Source organism: Brassica rapa, chromosome A08 (genome assembly GCF_000309985.2).
Source record: "Brassica rapa cultivar Chiifu-401-42 chromosome A08, CAAS_Brap_v3.01, whole genome shotgun sequence".
Classification (NCBI taxonomy): Eukaryota; Viridiplantae; Streptophyta; class Magnoliopsida; order Brassicales; family Brassicaceae; genus Brassica; species Brassica rapa.
Genome location: NC_024802.2, coordinates 1,069,467 through 1,090,223, shown reverse-complemented (window position 1 = coordinate 1,090,223; position 20,757 = coordinate 1,069,467). Strand labels below are relative to the sequence as shown.

Here is a 20,757-nt window from a genome sequence, read left to right as displayed (position 1 = left end):
TAAGAGAGTTATTCATGATTGAGTTCTTGAGGTTTCTAAACTATATGTTGTATCAGAGCAACATGTTCCAGAGATATAAGCAAAAAGCATTTCTCACTGTTGAAGAAACAACCCATAAGAAAGTAATGAATCCGATCTTGAAGTTTAAGATCGTATACTTTTTACTTCAATGAACTACGCTTATAACAAATTCAAAGACTATGGAGCCAACAAGATAACCGAAACCATCACCGGTCACAACCCTGGATCAGACTGATCTAACCAAAACATGTTCTTGTGAGTTACAACTAAAAGTCTTCATTATATCATTGCAATCATGTATAACTATCTTATTATCTTAAGGAGACAACAATGTCACAAGATTCATGAGGAATGTTGACTGTCTTAGATACTTACTTTATACGACCAGACCAGATCTTTCTATGTGGAAAGATCCAAAGAGTCTCGAGAACCTACAATACATGCAACTTCTAGGATACCAATTGGTGGAGATAGTGATAGTAACCATAGAGTTGACCCGGATGATGGCGAGAGTGCGACAGGACAAATTTATTATGTTGATAAAAGTCCAATTACGTGGTGTTCGAGCAAACAAAAGACTGTTGAGTTATCGTCATGTGAAGCGGACAACATGGCAGGGATGGAAGCCATGAAACATGCCTTATATCACCTCATACCAGAGTGATGAGTATGATTTGATCGAGGTACAACGTATACCCGAGAGTGAACGGAGAATAGACATCTTGACAAAAGCACTTAGGAGATTGAAATACAAAGAGATGACATACTTGGTGGGAGTTCAAGATGTCACTCAAGTTAACATCAAGTTTAAAGAGGAGATACACTTAATAAATAACTAGGTTGACAAGTTATCTAATGCCTAGTTTGCTTATAAGAGTGTTAAATATATAATTTAGGAGTTATCTAAATAGTATATAAGTCCTGATGAGTTTAGGATATTTAGATCTCTATATAAGAAGCTGTCAATTTGTGATATAACTTATGGTTTAGAGATTGAGAGATTGTGAGCTTAAGGTTTTTAAGTTATTTTTCCTTAAGATAATAAGAGAGTTATTCTTATTCATGATTGAGTTCTTGAGGTTTCTAACTATGGTAGACAAATCCGCAACACACGATAAATAGTGTTGTAAAGAAAACATATGTAATCAAAAGGAGAGGTACTAAAAAGTTAAACAAAATGGATACAAGACCATCTCCCACTTCTAAGCACTGTCTTGGGTGGCCTTCTATGTCTTCATTGGTTTTGTAATTAACACGAAATAATTAGTTTTGTGGATAGTTGATGAACCATTTAAGTTTGTGGGCTACAGAAAAATCCTAAAATTTCAAGAAATTTAATTGTGGGCAATCACTATTTTATATGTGTTTTCAATTCCTAATCGCAATTACTCTAATTCAAACAAATTGTGTAATTAAATCAAATGATTAATTTGAGTGGATATTTTATAAATCACGTGTGTTCGTAGAGTTACCTTAAGAGAGATTGATCTTGTTTTTAGGTTGGTGACCCAGTTGAAATACATTACAATGAGTCACTGGAAAGAGGGTCGGTCATAGATGAGCTTGTTCACTATGTAAAAAAAAAGTGTTTGAAAATAGTGATTATCATATTGGTTTGTTTGTTTTTTTTTTGAAACACAACATATTTCATTCATAAAACTTAGCCAACTAGAAAGATAAAATCAACATCTGAAAGTAGATGTGCGATCCTACTGGATACATTCAATACAAGGCAATAGAAAGATAGAGACACAAGCTTTGACAAGCCTGATAACAAGTCGAAAGAAAGTTCAAAGGTGCCACATACGAGTAAGCTCCAAGAGAGATTACATCGTCCTTCAAGTTCTTCAACGGGAATAGTCACCGTATATCGTGACGTTGAATGCTCCATAACCTCGATGCTCATCGAATCGAGTATTGTTGTGCCTTCCGGTCCCAAACGAACCATCACATAAGGCAACAAACGGTAAGGAAATCGACAATGATCATTGACTACATAGCCAAAGAAAGAGTGAAGAGGGATTTTGGTGGAAGTTGTCACTCCTACGAAGTGGAGGATGGTGAAAAGTGGTCTCTCATGGCCCCGACACGAGGAAGTTTGGCTAGCCTTTATTAAGAAAAGTGCTAAGGGACTACAATCTCCAAGCTTCGATAGACTCCAACTTACTGACCTAAATTTCTTGGTATTTGTTCTTGTTGGAGTTGAACTTTGATGGTGGGCTATGCTTGAACATTTTGGAAAACCTCCAAAGATTGCACCAAGGATTAGAGTATATCCTTATGATCCTAACATTTGTGGCTTCACCCAGACTGAAAGAGGATTGAGCTTGAAGATGGATTCCATGAAGACAATAACTGAGATCAGGCATAAAATTTTCGCAGCTTCAACATTACCGTGTTGGAGCCAAGAGGGTTTATCCGAAACAGAGTTGAGCCTCAGGTCAATGAAGTCTAACCAGCTTAAAGAGAATGAGCAATCGTCAGTGTGTACAGCTGCAGGAGGTATTCGCGGTGGGAGTCCCCAGCCGTCAAAACTTGCGTGCAGTGATAGAAGTGAAACCCCACAAACACCGATGATCAGATCTGCATCTGAAATCAGGGCAATAGAACAAGGCAGAGAGGGAAAACAAGTGAGTACCTTGAACCCAACGATATGGCCGGAGAGATACAGTTTCAGTTCAAACCACCAGGATAAGTATGGATCCCCACACACAAGTAGTCAAAAGTAGATCTGAAACAGACGTAGTTAGTAGCGGCTGAAGAGGGTTACACGTGAGAGAAAGGATCCAGAGGGCTTTGGCTTGGTAGCAGCGACGACGAGCGAAGCCATCCACGACGGAGAGAACCACAAAACCAAACGCCTCGAGAGATCCGTGAAGCAAAGTAGCATAAAAAGGAAAAACAGGAGAGAAGAGAGCAGAGCATGGCGAGAAGCAGCGACGCCGGCGAGCTGTGGAGCTGCCGGCGTCGGGAACCATATCTGATTTTAGGGCTTGGATAAGTGTGCCTGAGAGCGTCTCCTTTTCTATTGGTTTGTTTTAACCTAGTGATTTGTTAGTGACTTACCCTCACACTACCCAAAAAATGTTTCTCTTTCATCTGGTGATGAAACACATTTTCAACTTTACCTAAAACAAATTAATTTTGATTTTCACCCTCCAAAACCATGACCAAACAGCGATTTTGATTCTCCAAACCTCACAATATGGTTTTGATGATGAATCTTAAACCCCCAATTTTTTTTTAAGTTGAAAATTTAGTATAAGATTTTTTTTTAATGTGTCAAGCTTTTTTGTGCATCATAAATCAATTTCTTTTATTGGATCAGATATAGGATAATCATCATCTAATAAGTAAAAGGGGAATACGCTCAGCGCTCAGACGTCCACGTCGGATGAAATAATCAGCCAATCCCGTTGCATCTTTCTTCCACATCTGTGCTTCGTTGGGCTTCATTACGATGGACTTCGTTATGTTTTATTTTTGTTATGTACCTGGCCCATAAGCCCATAAGCTTGGCCAAACGGAGAACACCGTATCGAGCCTCCACAAACCCTAGCCTTATTTCTCTTGCGCAGACCGCATCGTGCCTCGACGAACCTCGACGAACCCTAACTTCATTCTCCCTTGCGCAGACAAATATCTCATCCCTTTCGTCCTTCCCACTTCTTCCCTTTATCGGTTTCGTCTGTTCATTCACTCCTTCATAAAATCCTCATTAACCTCCATTAATGGATCCCTTTCGCATCCCTCACTCTGATTTCTTTTATAACCCCGATCATTCCACCAGTTTGATTCCCCGCAAAACTATCTTCTCTCCCGATGAATTCCAACAGCAAAAACTCCGCATCCGGCGATCTTATCTCCAAGAAACCTAACGGGAAGGACGCTGTCTCCTCCGCCGCACCGGTCAAACCCTCCGCCGCATCGATGAAACCCTCCGCCGCGGCGATGAAAATCTCCGCCGCACCGACGATCCCCTCCGTCGCATCGATGAAACCTATTGGCCAATCCGGTGTCTCCGGTGATTCCTCTTCGACAAAACGTAACGGCAAGGCCGTTGTCTGCTCCGATGTCCCCTCCGACAACAGCGATCGCGTCGTGTTCTTCAAAGATGTGACGTTTGGACCACAAGAAGACGAGTTAAGATTTCGTCTGATCCATTTTTGGGAGGCAAAACACGCATTCTCGAAGATACTTATGGGTCTAGAGATGCTTCTGGTCGACGCAGAGGTTTGTTCCGACATCTTCTCTCTTTTTTTTTTATTGTTTATGTTGCGACACAGATTACTAACAATCTTGATTTGTTCGTTCTAAACAGGGCACTGTGATTCAGGGATTCATCCCACCATCAAGGATGGACACTTATCTACGACACATGAAGCCCGGTTCCACCTACAGACTTACCAATTTTTTTGGTTCTAAGACCAAGAAGGTGTACCGGGTTGCTGATCCAGACGTGACCATTGCGTTCTCATGGAAGTCTGTCCTCTCCGATCTCACAGACACTTCGACTTGGTTTCCTGAAGACCGTTTTCGTTTCCATGGTTATGAACAGTTCGAAGCGGCCTGTGACCTCAAAGGGGATCTGTATGGTAAGATCTCTTATATTTTATGATCTGTGCTCAGTCTATCTGTTTATGTTGATCAGATATCTCTTGATTGTTTATTAAGTTATGTTTTTATCGCAGATTTTATTGGTCATATCAAATTGGTGAATGAGCAGGCTCTTAACGAGAGTTTTGTGCTTGATGAAGTTGAGATAGCTTCTGATCGGCGAATTTTGGTTCATGTTCAGACACATGAGTGAGGCATCTAAGTTTTATGCTCTAGACATATACTTCTTTGTTTAATAAATGTGTTCTCTTCGATGCAGTGGTCCTGTGATGAAGCTCTACATATGGGACAAGGTAGCAACAGCCTTTTGCGAGAAGTTTATATCGCTTGGAAAACCTCCGAGTGTTATCATGGTGACAACTGTGAATCCTAAGCGATTAGGAGGTTCGTATTATCTAACGATTGTTGTGGTACATAGATGTTAGTAAGTTGCGTGGGAATCACAGTAGTATTAGGTGTTGAGAAGGGCTGTTTTATGGCTAGATTGTTTGATTAATTTGTTATTTTTTGGGTATGGAAATTGGTTATGCTACAGGTGCTTTGTCTCTGTCATCCCTATCATCTTCACGGGTTTTTTTTGATACGGATGTTCATCAAACCAGGGAGTATCTGGCTTGGTATGTATTCATCTTTATATTTGCACCGTTTACGTTAATCTACCGACTGTGTTGCTTATTTTATTTTTTGAACATTTCTAGGCTTGAATCAAACTCGGAAGTTGCTAATAGAGTTAATGCTGAGATTGTCACCAAGGCTGAGACAGCTACAATAGGTGAGCTACTCACTTACATGAAGCAGGAAGGAGCGAAGGTACGACATCTCATGCTTTCATACTTGCATTGGAATTAGATTTGTTATTGAGTATCTTCACTGTTGTAATATTATAGGTTGCTTGGTTCGAGTGTACGGCCACCATTGATGATGTTGTGCGTGGCTCAGCTTGGTACTACATTGCTTGTGGTGGATGCAAGACTAAAGCTACTAAAGGACCTACCACGCTTATGTGTAGGAAGTGTGGAAAGACTGAGATTACTGGTGCTGCAGAGTAAGAATTGTAATTATATTTTTTGTGTCATATACACCACCAACGTCCATTATTAATGTGCATTTGAAACAGGTATCTCAGCAAGCTATCTGTCTATGACAACAATGATCATGCGAGCTTTGTACTTCTCGGTGACGCTGGGTTTGAGTTAACTGGGAAGAAAGCATCTGTATTGGTTGAGAGTTACTATGAGGTAATCACATACCTGTCCATCGTTCAATTTTTGGTTGTGTTCTAACAATTTTTTAAATTTATATAGGCTAATGAGGGATCAGGAGATGATCATGTAGTCCCGGTGCCTCAAGTCCTTATTGACACCATCGGACAGAAACGCACGTTCGTTATCAAGATATCAAAGCACAACTTGGAAGGCAAGACTCAAGCTTTGACTGTCACCAAGGTACTCCCTCTCGAGGTTCCAGCACTTGGATACGATTTAGCCGCCGACGTGGTTGTCTCTCCTACTGCAGATGAGGGGGTGAAAAGAGGTGCTGATATGATTGTGTCAGATGATGCTAAGCGTGCAAAAAGTGGCTGATATGTTTTGTGTACTTGGGTTGTGTTTGAAGAACGACTATCTATTTGTTCTTTTGCTTCTGGTTTTGTTTTTTCTTTGTTGAAATATTATGATTTGGTTTGTTTGCTTCAGTTTTTGTGTTGACATTATTTATATATCGTATTTTCTATTTGGATAATTTTTGCTTCGTTGGTTCATTTGTTTATGTTGAGGTTTGACCTTTTTTAAGTTGCTAAAATTTATACAGTATTTTTATTTTTAGTAATAATTATGTTGTTTATTTTAAAATAGTAAGGGACAAATAAAAACTTGAAAAAATTATTTTACTTTTATATATTTCTTCCATATATATTTATAAAATTATCTCTTATTTGTATGTAATAAAAATTAGGGAACTGAGATAATTGAATCTTTATACATGATTTATAGTAAACTTTAGAGTAGACTTTCTCTATTATAACATATATGATTTAAAAAATAAGAAAGGTACAAATTCTCTTATTTAATTATTTGATATTAAAACTACGAATACTACGTAAGTAATCATCATTACACTATGATTATTTGCCGAACACAAAAAATATTGGTGCCAGGGGTCGAACCATGAATAATGAGCATATACAAAGGATGCTCTACCACCGGGCTAAATACACACTTCGGGAATCTGATCAAGACAAAAAAACATTTACTTTACAGTTTTTTGGCAGGAACTCAATTTATTAATTAGTGATACTCTTTTTAAAATAAGTTTCATTAAATAACGGAAAACAATATGTTCCTTTAGAAAATATTTATATATGTTTAATTATATATATATATATATATATATAATTGAAAGGACATAGAGTACGTGTTAATAGAGTCACCAGATCATTCTTGCGTCATTAATCATGCGAAGGGAAAGGCATCGGTTACTTATCTTTTGTGTTTTTATATTTATTGACGTGCTCCCCAAGAAAAATTAGTCACATAATTGGCTAAAACCAAGTGCTTAATTTTCTGGATATTTACTAAGGTTTAGGAAATTTCTTAATACATATTAAATATAATGATTTTTGTATAAACCCGGGCAAAATCTCTAGTTATTTTAAAAAGGCAGTTTCAACTGCTAATCGGTGAAACCACACACAAAAGAAAACACACGTCTTGTCTTCTCTGCGAGTCAAAGAACAGAGGACAACATATCCCTCATACATTCTGCAGGATTCATTCTGTTGATTGCCATATAGAATGTTAAAAACGTTTTTAACCTTATTTTCACTATTTACTAAATTTATGCTATGTGTTTTTATTTATTCAAATTCGTTAAGCTTATCAGTATATGAGGAGGTGGAGAAGATCACTCTTGCTCTTTCTATCAATATCGACTCAACACTTTTCTTTCAAGATGAAAATGGTTTTTAAAAGTGCCATTTTTCCACTTTCAAAGTGCCATTTTGGTTTGAGAAGAAGAGGTTCACTGGGATTCTCTCAATTGAGAATGGTTAAGAAACCATTCTCATTTTCAGCTCAACCTCTTGTCTTCTCCAAAGCAGAGAAACTCTGATGAAGAATCTACGGAAGAAGAAGATGCTGAACTTGACGCGTGGGCATAAAAAAAATGGTTAGTTTTAATCCTTCTCTAAACAGCAGCCGAGATGATAAGAGAAGAAGTTGCAAAGAAGAAGAAGAAGCAGATATATATGACTTTTCTGTGCACTAATTATGTCAGATTTTCAACTACTAAGCTCAGATCTCTTATGCAGAGAAAAGTTGGAAGGACTATTTGGAATCTCTTGGTCACGGTCTTATGTATTTTTTTCTAGGAAGTTATATATATGCTTACAGCCTTACTTTACCCAATATTTATAATTTGATACATTTACCTCCTATCCCTAGATTTCTCTTCCTAATATGTCTTGTCAAGGCCTTCATGCACGTACCATAAAGGAAAATTATGACAAGATCAGTGAAAAGAGAAAGCTTACACCTGTTGAGGTAATAGTTACTGATATATTTACAGTTGTATTGAAAAATACAGCTTATACTCGGATATTTTCTTATTAAGAACTATTGGTTTACCTATATATTTGCAGGGTATTAGTTTACCAATGCATTTGATTGGAAAATTTTGAATTATTGATTGTTTGACTCTAATTCGACCTCTAAACCAAGAGTAAGTAACATCTGTTTTAAGAGTTTGCCATCTGGCAAAAGACCAAGAGACAAAAAAAAGAATAAAATTGTTCACATAACTCTAGTGCTTTCTACGATCGTGGAACAGTAGCACATTAAATGCCAAATCGTGGTCGAATTATGTTGAACATGGCAAACACTATGATTGGATCTATGATGTGTGGACCTTGCAACAGAATATATGTTTTGTTAACATTTCTTTGTAAATATTCTAGTTCATGAAGACTTTTTTTTATTAAGTGTTGTGAGAAGGGTTGTACTGCTGACATCAGCAATTAGTTTTTTGTTAGTCATAGAGTGTATGAGTGAATGGTATTTATAGAGTAAAATTTTACTCTGAATTTTTATTTACTCCATATTCAACTATAAATTTATCAATTAAAAATAAACAATCATCGTGTCATGTTTACTCTGTGTCCTGTAGAAAAGGTGAAAAACCACTCTACAATTTTACTCTTGGATTTGTCAGATAAAATATTTTATTCTACTTTTCTATTCTCTTTTCACTTCTTTTGTTTTACTCCAAAGTTGTATATTAAAAATGGTATTCAGTATATCTATGGAAGGGAAAAGAGGTTGATGCATTTATTATCATAGAACCCAATGCATTTGTTATCATAGAGCTGCATTTATGGGTCTTCATTCAAATATTATAATTTTAATTAATTGAAAAATTAAGTCCCATTGAGATAGTTGACAAAAAGGTCCCATTGAGATATTATAAATTAGATCAGAATCTAGTCGTGTATATGAACCGAGAAATAACCAATATTGAAAAGGTACATATGTTTTATTTTCTTTTCTATTTCTCTTTCCACTTCTTTTGTTTTACTCCAAAGTTGTTTATTAAAAATGGTATTCAGTAAATGTAGGAAGGAAACAGAGGTCGATGCATTTATTATCATAAAACTTGATGCATTTATTATCATAGAGCTGCATTTATGGGTCTTCGTTCAAATATTATAAATCTAAATTAATTGTGAATTTAGGTCGCATTGAGATAGTTGACAAATAAAAAGGTCCCATTGAGATATTATAAATTAGATCAGAATCTAGTCATGTATATGAACCGAGAAATAAGCAATATTGATAAGGTACATATATTTATATAACCAAAAATAATCATTAATATAATTCAAGTCAGTTACTTTCATCTGAAAATAATCATGTATACAATTTACTTTCAATATTTCATATTCCAACTATCTAATTATATCTAAATTTATACTCAAAATAATTAATATATTTAATTTATGATTACTACAAATACAATTATAAATAATATTTTAAGATATATATATGTATATATATACTTATATATTTATATTTGAGATATTTTTGGATATTCATTAGTTCTTGGGTTGATAAGGTTTGATACCGGTACAAGTTCTTAGGATGATATATCAATATAAGACTAGTTTATTTATGTTGGGTCAAATCAGATTCAGAACCTTAATTGGATTAGTTCCAACTCAATTATTTTTACATAAAAAAATCAGTCCATTTAAAATGCATATATAATTTAGGATATATATATGTAAGTAACACTTTGTGATTCTGGCTCTACCAGCTGTGATTTTGGTACTAGGCTAAAAGCTAAGAATGTGTGATTTTGGAGTGATATTAAAGACTGAGGCTAAAATGTTAAGTGGATGGATATCCAAAAAGAGTAAGACTTCATTGGGTTGACAAAAAAAAAGAGTAAGAGTTTTTTGTTCTTTTCCCCTTCTAACCCAAAACATATAGTATATCCCAATGTGCCTCTGATTATGTGGCTTTATCTGACACATGTATTTTCCACACTAAGAAATTGTATGTTACTTTTATATTTTGGATATTACAGACCAAATAGCAGAAAATATGTCAAAAAAAAAATTGATCAACATTCAATAGCTTCTAAAATTATGAATATTTTTATTGAATATTTTACTTATTAATCAGCTAAAAATTGTATATAATATCAAGTTAAAAATGTAGCACCAAAACAAGCTGACACGGCATGCAATCCAAGATCAATACAAAAGCAAACTAAAGATTAGGAATGATCAACCAAATAACTCCATCCTTCGCAATCGCTTTTATCCAACGGCGATGAAAAGGTAACAAGAGTCTTGAGCAAGGCCACGTCACCGTATTATATGTTAGGTGAGATAATAAGAGAAGAAGTTGCAAAGAATAAAAAGAAGCAGATATAGAATAATTTAGCATAAGATTTTTTTATTAATGTGTCGAGCTTTTTTTGTGCATCATAAATCAATTTCTCTTATCGGATCAGATATATGACAATCACTATTTTTTAAAAAGGCAGTTCCAATTGCTAATTGCAATTGTTCTGATTTAAGAAAAGTTGTCTTATTAACTTGAAATAATTAGTTTGGGAAAATATTTGATTAATCACATAATTTTGTGGACTTATAGGAAAAAACAAAAAAAAATGACTAAGTAAAAGTAGTTTGGAAGGGGTCTAGAAGTCAACCCTCTAATTCTGAGTGTTTTGGACTCCTTTAATTTCTAATTAACCAGACATTCCTTGGCATTAGATGTCAAAATTTTTATTTCTTGTGTTCAAACAAATAAAATGCTTCACTAACTTCTCATCAGGTCAGAATAAGTTAGTTTTAAATATGCTTGTGTATTTTGGTTTATAATGTGCATTTCTTATGGTTCTATTGAGTTTATGAACGTCACTAGTGTTAGACTTAAACCCTTCTTTTGGTCTCATGATCTTAGAATGTGTCATATCTTTTCGTTAGTCTATATTTGATTGTGTAACCTCATTAGAATGGTGTAAGCGTGAGTTATATGTAGTTTCTTTTTCATGTTTTCATATTTGAAAATGTGATTCTCTCGAATATATTTTGATAGTAAATACACAAAATGATAAATGTGGATACTAACGTCTGTATTGTTTAATTAAACTAAGTAAGAAGTTTTAATTTCATAGCTTGTTATAATCATAATTTCGTTATTGTTTAGTTTCTTTTACAATTTCAGTTTTAGCTGATTCAATTTATACATTTTATCATTCTAATTATTTCCATATCTTGCAATACCAAAAGTTCCAAAAGCTCCAAAGAGAAGCATGCCACATCAGCATGGAAATTCAGGTAAATTATATGCTTTCATTTTACCACATCAGCTATATCATTTTGTTTTTAAATCTCCTTTTAATAATTGAGATACATATGCCTTCTCCATTTCTTCTCTTGCTGTTAATGTAAATTGTAAACCAAACGTCAATTAACAACGGACATAATCTAGCTCAATTAACCAAATGTCAATTAACAACCTCTGAAACAATCATACACAACCCCTTTCTCAAACATCAATTTCTTCTGGTTTACATCTGAGGCATAGTTCCAACGTGTCTTCCAGAACTTGCAATCAACAACGGACATTCCCTTTCTGGCTACTCCTTTTGCAGGCACCTTCGATTTCATGTCGAGATGATATTGGTTACAAAAACTTAGCAGCTCCTCCATGTCCGCTTCTTTGTTCCTCTCATAAATAACTTGAAGTTCTAGCTCCTCAGTAGATATTCATGCTGCAAACTCATCATCATGCCGCTTTCTCTCAGCTTCTGCTCTACTCTCCTCAACCTCAAGCTCATCATCATGTTGCTTCCTCTCATCTTCTGCTCTAGAAGAAGTTGCAAAGAAGAAGGAGAAGCAGATATAGGATACTTTAGCATAAGATTTTTTATTAATGTGTCGAGCTTTTTTTGTGCATCATAAATCAATTTCTCTTATTGGATCAGATATATGATAATTATTATTTAAAAAAAGGTAGTTCCAATTGCTAATTGCATTTGTTCTGATTTAAGAAAATTTGTCTTATTAACTTGAAATAATTAGTTTGGGAAAATATTTGATTAATCACATAATTTTGTGGACTTATGGGAAAAAACAAAAAAAAAATGACTAAGTAAAAGTAGTTTGGAAGGGGTCTAGAAGTCCACCATCTAATTCTGAGTGTTTTGGACTCCTTTAATTTCTAATCAACCAGACATTCCTTGGCATTAGATGTCAAGATTTTATTTTTTTTGTGTTCAAACAAATAAAATGCTTCACTAACTTCTCATCAGGTCAGAATAAGTTAGTTTTAAATATGCTTGTGTATTTTGGTTTATAATGTGCATTTCTTATGGTTCTATTGAGTTTATGAAAGTCACTAGTGTTAGACTTAAACTCTTCTTTTGGTCTCATGATCTTAGAATGTGTCATATATTTTCATTAGTCTATACTTGATTGTGTAACCTCATTAGAATGGTGTAAGCGTGAGTGATATGTAGTTTCTTTTTCATGTTTTCATATTTTGAAAATGTGATTCTCTCGAATGTATTATTGTGATAGTAAATGCACAAAATGGTAAATGTGGATACTAATGTTTGTATCATTTAATTAAATTAAGTAAGAAGTTTTAATTTCATAGCTTGTTATAATCATAATTTCGTTATTGTTTAGTTTCTCTTACAATTTCAGTTTTAGCTGATTCAGTTTATACATTTTATCATTCTAATTATTTTCATATCTTGCAATACTAAAAGTTCCAAAAGCTCCAAAGAGAAGCATGCCACATCAGCATGGAAATTCAGGTAAATTATATGCTTTTATTTTACCACATCAGCTATATCATTTTGTTTTTAAATCTCCTTTTAATAATTGAGATACATATGCCTTATCCATTTCTTCTCTTGCTGTTAATGTAAATTGTAAACCAAACATCAATTAATTTATGGAACTATGTATTAACTTACTCTCTAAATCTCTCCAATGGTTTATTTTCCTACTCCATTCATTTTGTTTTCTTCCTCACTCTATTCGCCTTCTTAAAAAATCACACCTTCCTCATCAACTCCTGGAAAGCCACGGTTACCGGTCCTCCGCAGCAGATATCTTCTGCTATAACCTAGAGATTGGCCGCAGATACCAACGACGCTGGAAACAGAGATGTTATTTTGTCCATTTGCATAGACTCTATCGCGGATTATGTGCTGACAGGGTGTGTAATCCCAAACGGGTCAAACCAATCTTTACTAGCGGTTATATTTTCAGTAGGTTATATGATATTTGCCAAGGATGATGACTTTCACAATCTGGCACATAAACTTGAAGATTTTGCTAGAAGTTTTAAATCTCAATTTCAATCGCTGAAGGAAAACAGTTTCCAAGCTTTACTCGATTTTCTCTTTTAGGCTTCAATGAAATCAGGTTTCTAGCAACAATGGCAATCGAGAATCAAGAGAAGACAATCCGCGTAATCCAGCCTAAAAAGACAGTAAACATGGTATTTCAAACAACCTTTATCTAGCATGATCTTTTTCTATGTGCTATGTTTGGTTTTAGCTTGAAGAATCAGAACAATGCACTTTTAAAAATGTTTTCATCTTGGATTGACTCTGCAAGTAATTTACTTTATTTTGTGTCACGAATTGGTTCATTATGCTTTTCTATTACATACCAATCTTATACTTTTGAACCCTCAGTATTCCGGAGAAATAGTGAGCAGGAATTATAACATTTATGGGGTTTAATATGAAGGCAAGAACAACAAAGCATAAGAGATAATCTGGAATATTAATTGGTGACTTTTCTGTGCACTAATTATGTCAGATTTTCAACTACTAAACTGAGATCTCTTATGCAGAGAAAAGTTGGAAGGACTATTTGGAATCTCTTGGTCATGGTCTTATGTATTTTCTTCTAGGAAGTTATATATATGCTTACAGCCTTACTTTACCCAATATTTATAAGGGAGAATTAGCAAAAAGAAACACTTTGAATTTTTGTTTGTCTAAATTGGATTTTTCATACATTTGGTCATTTTGGACAAGTTTTACCTTTTGGAATTGAAAAAATAGTAAACTAAGTTTTAAAAATTGGGAAAAATATGTAAACCATTGGAAACATTAGCATGACAATTTATATATTTAAATTTTATTTTTAAAAATAGTGGACTTATGTTTTATTTAATGTTCTAGCACGTATATAATACTCATTCTAGCCATCTACCTAGTCTACAAATCGTATAGTAAGTATTACACACATATTTATCATGGGTAGAGAATACAAACAAACATTTCTTCTATATTCTACTAGAGCTAGATTATGTCAACTAGTATTCTAACAAGATGTCTTTAGTCTACTTGTTCTTTTATTACAACTTATAACCTCGACTCTGTGAAATACCTTTATTTTTTTATGTGTCATAACCTTTTCTACCTTTTACGTTATCATACGCGTAGGGAAGAATAAACCCCGTACCCTCTCTTTAATCCTCTGCTATACGTAGAATACATATTATAGGGAAATCACAAAAAATATGGAAACTTCCCTATTTCGATAAAAATCTTTCCTGAATCTAAACTAAATATATCATAAATCTCTCATAGTATCTTCTTTCAGAAATAAAAAAAAAAAAATCATAAAACTGCTTTTTCCTTCACTCGAACCCGAGTTATTTAATAGAAAAATACACACGCAAGCCACTAGACCACACATAATTTACACTACTTTGATATGTACACCAGTTTATATACTATCAAGTATAATAAAAATCTTAAAATTGATCCTTTATTAATCCACAATCAATTTCTGACTTTTGTATATTTTGAATTTCATATGACAGGTCAAAAGTGCACGTTTGGAAGTTTAAAGCAAAATCATAAGGACATTTTTGTAAATTTAGAAGATTGGGGCAAACATTACACAGAAAATTCATGGACCAAAGCTGAAAATAGGAATACTGACTGGTCTAGATTGAACAACTGAAAGTTTTGGAATTGATTTGAGGAGCAATATGTACAAACAGAAAGTTATGGGACAAATCCGTGATTAGTCAAAAGTTTGAGGACCTGTCTTGCAAAATTACCCAAACTTGCCATTGTTGCTTTCCGAGAAGCTTTCCTTCGATCCGCGACGGCAAGGGATGATTCCAATGTAACAGAGACAGTGGAGTGAAGCAGAGAGCACGACGAGATTGGAGCCTTCGGATATGAGACGGAGGAGCGACATCACGAGTTGAAGCCGTGGAGGAAGCTTGGTCGCAGCGATTGGAACAGAGCATGACCACAAAATTGACGAGACGAACAGAACAGAGCACGGTGGTGAGAAGCTAAAGAGGACGACCTCTGGTCGGGATGAGCAATATCTCTTCAGTGGATGTTTCATTTCTTTATGTTTTTCCTTTTTTCCTTTTTAATAAAACTTAAATCAATTACAAATTATTAATATTAATTAGGTTAATTGAAGGGTATAATAGTATTAAAGAGAATATAAGTCCTAATTTCCTAAATAATCTTCTACGAGTTTTATTGAGACAAAACTAAGTTAAAAGTGTTTCTTTTTTCCAATTTTCTCTATTATTATAAATTAGATCATAATCTAGTCATGTATATGAACCGAGAAATAACCAACATTGATAAGGTACATATATTTATATAACCAAAAATAATCAATAATATAATTCAAGTCAGTTACTTTCATCTGAAAGTAATCATGTATACAATTTACTTTCAATATTTCATATTCCAACTATCTAATTATATCTAAATTTATACTCAAAATAATTAATATATTTAATTTGTGATTACTACAAATACAATTATAAATAATATTTTAAGATATATCTATCTATATATATAAAATAGAGTTTCTCTCTCTCTTAGGCCATCCACATGGGATGCCACGTCACTAATTAAGAGCACCAGACGAAGACATGTGTCATAACTTAAATGCGTTCTTAACTCAATCTGTTGTGTTTCACCATGGGCTTAATATTGAGTTGTCGATTGATATTTTTCAGCCTTAATTGAACGGTAGGCCATTCATCCTCATCGTCTAAGATTCTCCGTCGTAACTAATAACACGAAAAAGTTCGTCAACGCCGAAGAAACGATGAGTCTGTTCATCTCACCGACTAACTGTTTCCCAGCAATATCTGTTGGAACCTTACACCGAGTGTCTCATCATACGATTTCTGACTTACGGCTAATGAAACTGGAGAACGTTACGGAAACCGGTTGAATTGAGGCGTGGGCTTTAATGTCCTCATAAACAACAGCTCCCCACTCCTCCATGATTTGTCATTGAATGCATTCTCTCCATTAATTCCATTGTGTTAATCTTCGATTATAAAAGGTTAGAGGTTAGTCTCATGCCTTTAAATTCATCATTGCAATCCTCTCGATCCTTTATAGGGCTAAGCATATGATTCACTGATTCGCTTTTCTTTTTCGTCATGATTTATTCGGGGGTAAGATCAGGTGATTGACGGAAGGGGAGGGATAGAGATGGCTACAGGAGAAGATCAAATGCAAGGTTCGTCTGCGTCTATTAAGTGTGAAAGAAAGAGTAAGGATGACGTGGTAGATTGGAAGTGTATCATTGATGAAACAGTCATATACATGAGCTATCGTTCCGTTTTCGACCATCCAATATACCCACTGCATCTACATTTGGTAATACTTGCTTATTTTTCCAGCTTCTTGATCAAATGTAATCTTTGATTTCATATGCCTTTAGATAGAGTGTTTGGCCTTGCAAGTTGTAAGGAGGTGTACGATCGATCAAGGGGCGAATGAAGTTGCTCTCTCTGTTGTTAGTGAGGTTCACTTTAAGGCATGTTGCTTTAAATGATAGAGCTGAAGAAAGATTTAACAGTTAAGGTACAAGCTTTTTTCATAAACATTGTGCTTGCATTCGCTGATGGAAAGCTTTATTTTCTTTTGGTTATTGTAATCTGACGGCTGGGGTTCACGTTTGGTTTTTAAACATGTTCATGACATCACATTAACACTTTTTCACTGACACTTTGAGAAAGATCCATAAAAGAAGGTAACATGGCTCAGACTTCCAGGTACATACCTATTGTCGAGTGTCTCTTTAGCTAAGATGCAGCAGAAATGCATACTTGCAGGTACATACACTATTTTAATCATTCATGCTCATCTGTTAATTTTCATTTGTTGAGGTACTTACCAACCAAGAAAGCCATGAATGAAACTTAAATCTGGATTTGTACCTTGCAGAAGAATGTGGATCCTCAACGTCACATGACGTAGCTTAAGCAGTGATATACTTAGGAGGATCCATTGTGGTATTTAAAGGTTAGAATGCTGCAATTTACCATTGTGGCATATGGACAGTGAGATATGGAAGTGATTCGGATAGGGAACAATGCCACCATTCTTATTTTCCTGTTCATAGGAGTGTGTATTGAAGAAACAAGCACTCCATTAGATTTAATAACACAATTTGCAAGTACACATACACACCATCTATACACAAAGTAGATGTCTGATTATGAGTTTGTGTGACATTGAAATGAACAGTTGAGATGATGTGTGGAAAATAATAACCAACGAGTTTTTAAATTTCAAATTTCTGTGTAACACTTCGAATTTATCTTGGGTAAGAAATATATAATAGATATTAAAAGAATATTATTATGACTTTTCTTCTTATCTTTTCGTTGAATGAAACAAAAAAAGTGGACATGATTCTTAAGAATGAGCCATTCATATGATAATTACACCATACACTACTATAGATTTCAATTGCGATTTGCGACAACCCTTGCAGTCAGTGCCGGCTTAGCACATGTGCTCAAGGCACATTTGCACAGGGTCCTTTGTTTTTCTTTAAAAAAGTTAGGGCCCTATTTGCTAAAAACTATAAATATTAGGGTCCACAGTTCAAGCCTTCACAGCTGATTGTCAAGAGCTTATCACAATGATCCACATCGGGAGTGTGATACACTTTTCAACCAAGCTTAAGGAATTCACAAGACTTAGAAGACGTTTTCAATCTTTCAATCTTCTAGCTAGGAGTGCTATTTCTATCCATAAAAAGATTGTTTTTGTTTGTTGCTCTATTCTTGTTTTGCTTTCTAAAACATTTCATCTTTCAGTAATAAAATAAACATTTTGACTTAAAAAAGACATGACTGATAAGTTGCGGAATGATAGAATTGCGTTTTTAGTTTACAAATCGAGAAACTTATAGTTTTATTAGTCTCTCGTTTCTCAGATAGTAAAATTTTGTGATAATAGAAAGTAAAAAAGATCTCATATACATGGGATGTGATTGTTTTACAAGAAGAGAAAAAAAAATAGCATGAGACTTATAGTTTACAGGTGAGTCTAAGTGACAATCCAATCTGAACAAAGAAACTTGACGAGGATCATTATCATACAAGTTGGTCACCGGCTTTCTTTTCAGTCTGTCCTTGAGCGGCTGTTTCTGGTCCATGTTTCTTTTCAATCTTACCATCGGTGATTCTCTCTCGAGGGCTGCACAAGAATCTTCCCAGAAAATGAGAAGCAATTGCCAAGAATATGATACCTATTACGATCAAACACCATTTCCATATTGGAACCTCCATTTTTCCCTAGTTTGTTTTTTTGGTCACACCAAAGTAAACGCAGAGAAGAAGAGAAATAAAAAAGGCAGAAGATGCTTGAAAGTTGTTGGTACTGTTGACCAAACGCAGAGGTTGTGCAGAAATGATGCGCAGCGACTTGTGGAAGTTAACCAGTTTTTATGAAGAGACTTAATAAGAATAATGTATATGAGAAAAAGACAGTAATATAGTTTAGTAGACCTACCAATAATTCCCACAATTTGACATTGTTCGATCTTGAAGCTACTTAATCAAAAGACTAGGTAATAAACCGTGCAAGTGAAATACTACTTCTAAAACTATAGATTACTAGTATTCTACCCGTATTGCATACGGGAAAAGAAAGGATAATTTATTATGTTACAACAGTGTATTTTTTAGCAAAATGTATCTACCCGATTCATGCTAGTACTTAATGTATTTATATTTGTAGATAACAAATATAATACTTAAGTTCTATTAGAATAATAGTAACATTCTTTGTTTTAGACGAACAAAGTGATTAATAGTTGTCTTCTAAATTTCAGTTTAATTTTCTATTCACTTTACTTGGTTGCAAAGTTTGTATTGAGCTTTTGTTATGTTTCTCTTACAACATTTAGAGTTTTGGTTCATTTGATCATTATCAAATATACATAAACTGAATGTAAATATTTTTACTCTGAAAATTTTCTTTAGTTTGGGATGCAAATTTTTGCAAAATTCCAGTTTCATCATAGCACACTGAATGTAAAACATCAAGCATAAATCTTATTTTTAAGAGATTATCTTTTTATTTAAAAGAATATCTGATTCTAGTTTCTTTCCTTATTATACATAATTATGAGTTTAAATAAACCAAGAAACATATACTTGCTCTTCATGTAGCATTTCAACAGAAATTGCAAAAGGAATAATATTATAGATGCTATCATCGTGATTTTATTTTATCTTTGCCAGAACATGAAGAAAAAAACAAATATTAATCCAATAGAAACAATACAACATACGATATTTTTTTATGATAAAAAGTTAGTAAAATACGATATTTTTTTTGTTGATAGTCTTTTTGGGTAGTGTTAAATTCGGAAAATGGGAAAAGAAACCCTTAACTTTTTACAAAACATTAAAAAAAATCCTCACCTTTATTAATGGGATTTAAAACCCTGACCTTATAAAATAATCATAAATGCACCCTACGTTAACAAACCGTGAACTGATTAACGGTGACAAATGCTGTGTTTGAGTTGATCAAGAAAACCAATAAACGTAAGGTTTTGTGACAAAGTCATGCAAAATCTTAAATAGCAATATAAAACATGTAGATTTATACTATAATAAAGTTAATAAATCATAACAAAAATAAATTATCCTCAAAAAAATAACAACTAGAGTCAAGAAATTATAAGCGTACAAAATGTCAATTGCTATAAACTTATAACAAAATAAAATACAGAATCTTTCATCACTTGCGTCGTCGAATACTCATCTTGTTTCGCTCGTGTTCTCTGAAAAGTGACGTAGGTAACACGATGTTATTACTCAAGTCTCGAACGGTCCGACCAACACATACATAGTCGTCTCCTGTTAACGAACTATGGAAAACACCATGACTTTCTATAGGAACATTTGTTGGCTATGAAATAGAGGTGCTGTTTGGCTATAGTAAGTATGTAACGTGGGTGTTGGCTGGCTTTGTAGTGTAGGTGTTGTCTCCACAGATTGTTCTTCACTCATCTGATGTTTTGATGGACGACCTCGAGGCTTTTTTGGAGGAATAATCGCTATTTCATTTGAGCATGTTCGCTTGGTATGTCCTTTTTGAAGACACTTGCTACTTGTCTGAAAAAATACAAACCACATCAACACATTTAGAATAGCTTGAATTCATGCTCGAAACAACAACTCAATAAAATAATACATAGACATCGGCAAGGAACAATGATAATACCATTTGAATTCCATGTTGTGTTTGTTTACCGGAAGAAGTTTCATATGCTTC

General features: G+C 34.3%; 1 protein-coding gene and 1 long non-coding RNA gene across 3 annotated transcripts; one reads left to right on the top strand and one right to left on the bottom strand.

Moving 5' to 3' along the window:
• Positions 1 to 1,607: 1,607 nt before the first annotated feature.
• Positions 1,608 to 2,934, bottom strand: LOC117127135. Its single transcript, XR_004449937.1, has 2 exons — positions 2,416 to 2,934; positions 1,608 to 2,331 (listed from the first exon to the last, which is right to left on the bottom strand). It is a non-coding gene; the product is annotated as an uncharacterized LOC117127135 (long non-coding RNA).
• A 492-nt stretch (positions 2,935 to 3,426) lies between these two features.
• Positions 3,427 to 15,590, top strand: LOC108869284. Of its 2 annotated transcripts, XM_033276499.1 has the most exons (9): positions 3,427 to 4,254; positions 4,343 to 4,616; positions 4,713 to 4,827; positions 4,898 to 5,022; positions 5,174 to 5,255; positions 5,337 to 5,448; positions 5,526 to 5,683; positions 5,756 to 5,876; positions 5,943 to 15,590. In XM_033276499.1, the coding sequence occupies exons 1-9, from the start codon at positions 3,844 to 3,846 to the stop codon at positions 6,219 to 6,221; spliced, it is 1,677 nt and encodes a 558-aa protein (XP_033132390.1). In that variant the 5' UTR covers positions 3,427 to 3,843; the 3' UTR covers positions 6,222 to 15,590. The 2 variants fall into 2 exon arrangements, with proteins under 2 accessions (XP_033132390.1, XP_033132389.1); XM_033276498.1 differs by having other exon boundaries at positions 5,174 to 5,448.
• Positions 15,591 to 20,757: the final 5,167 nt, after the last annotated feature.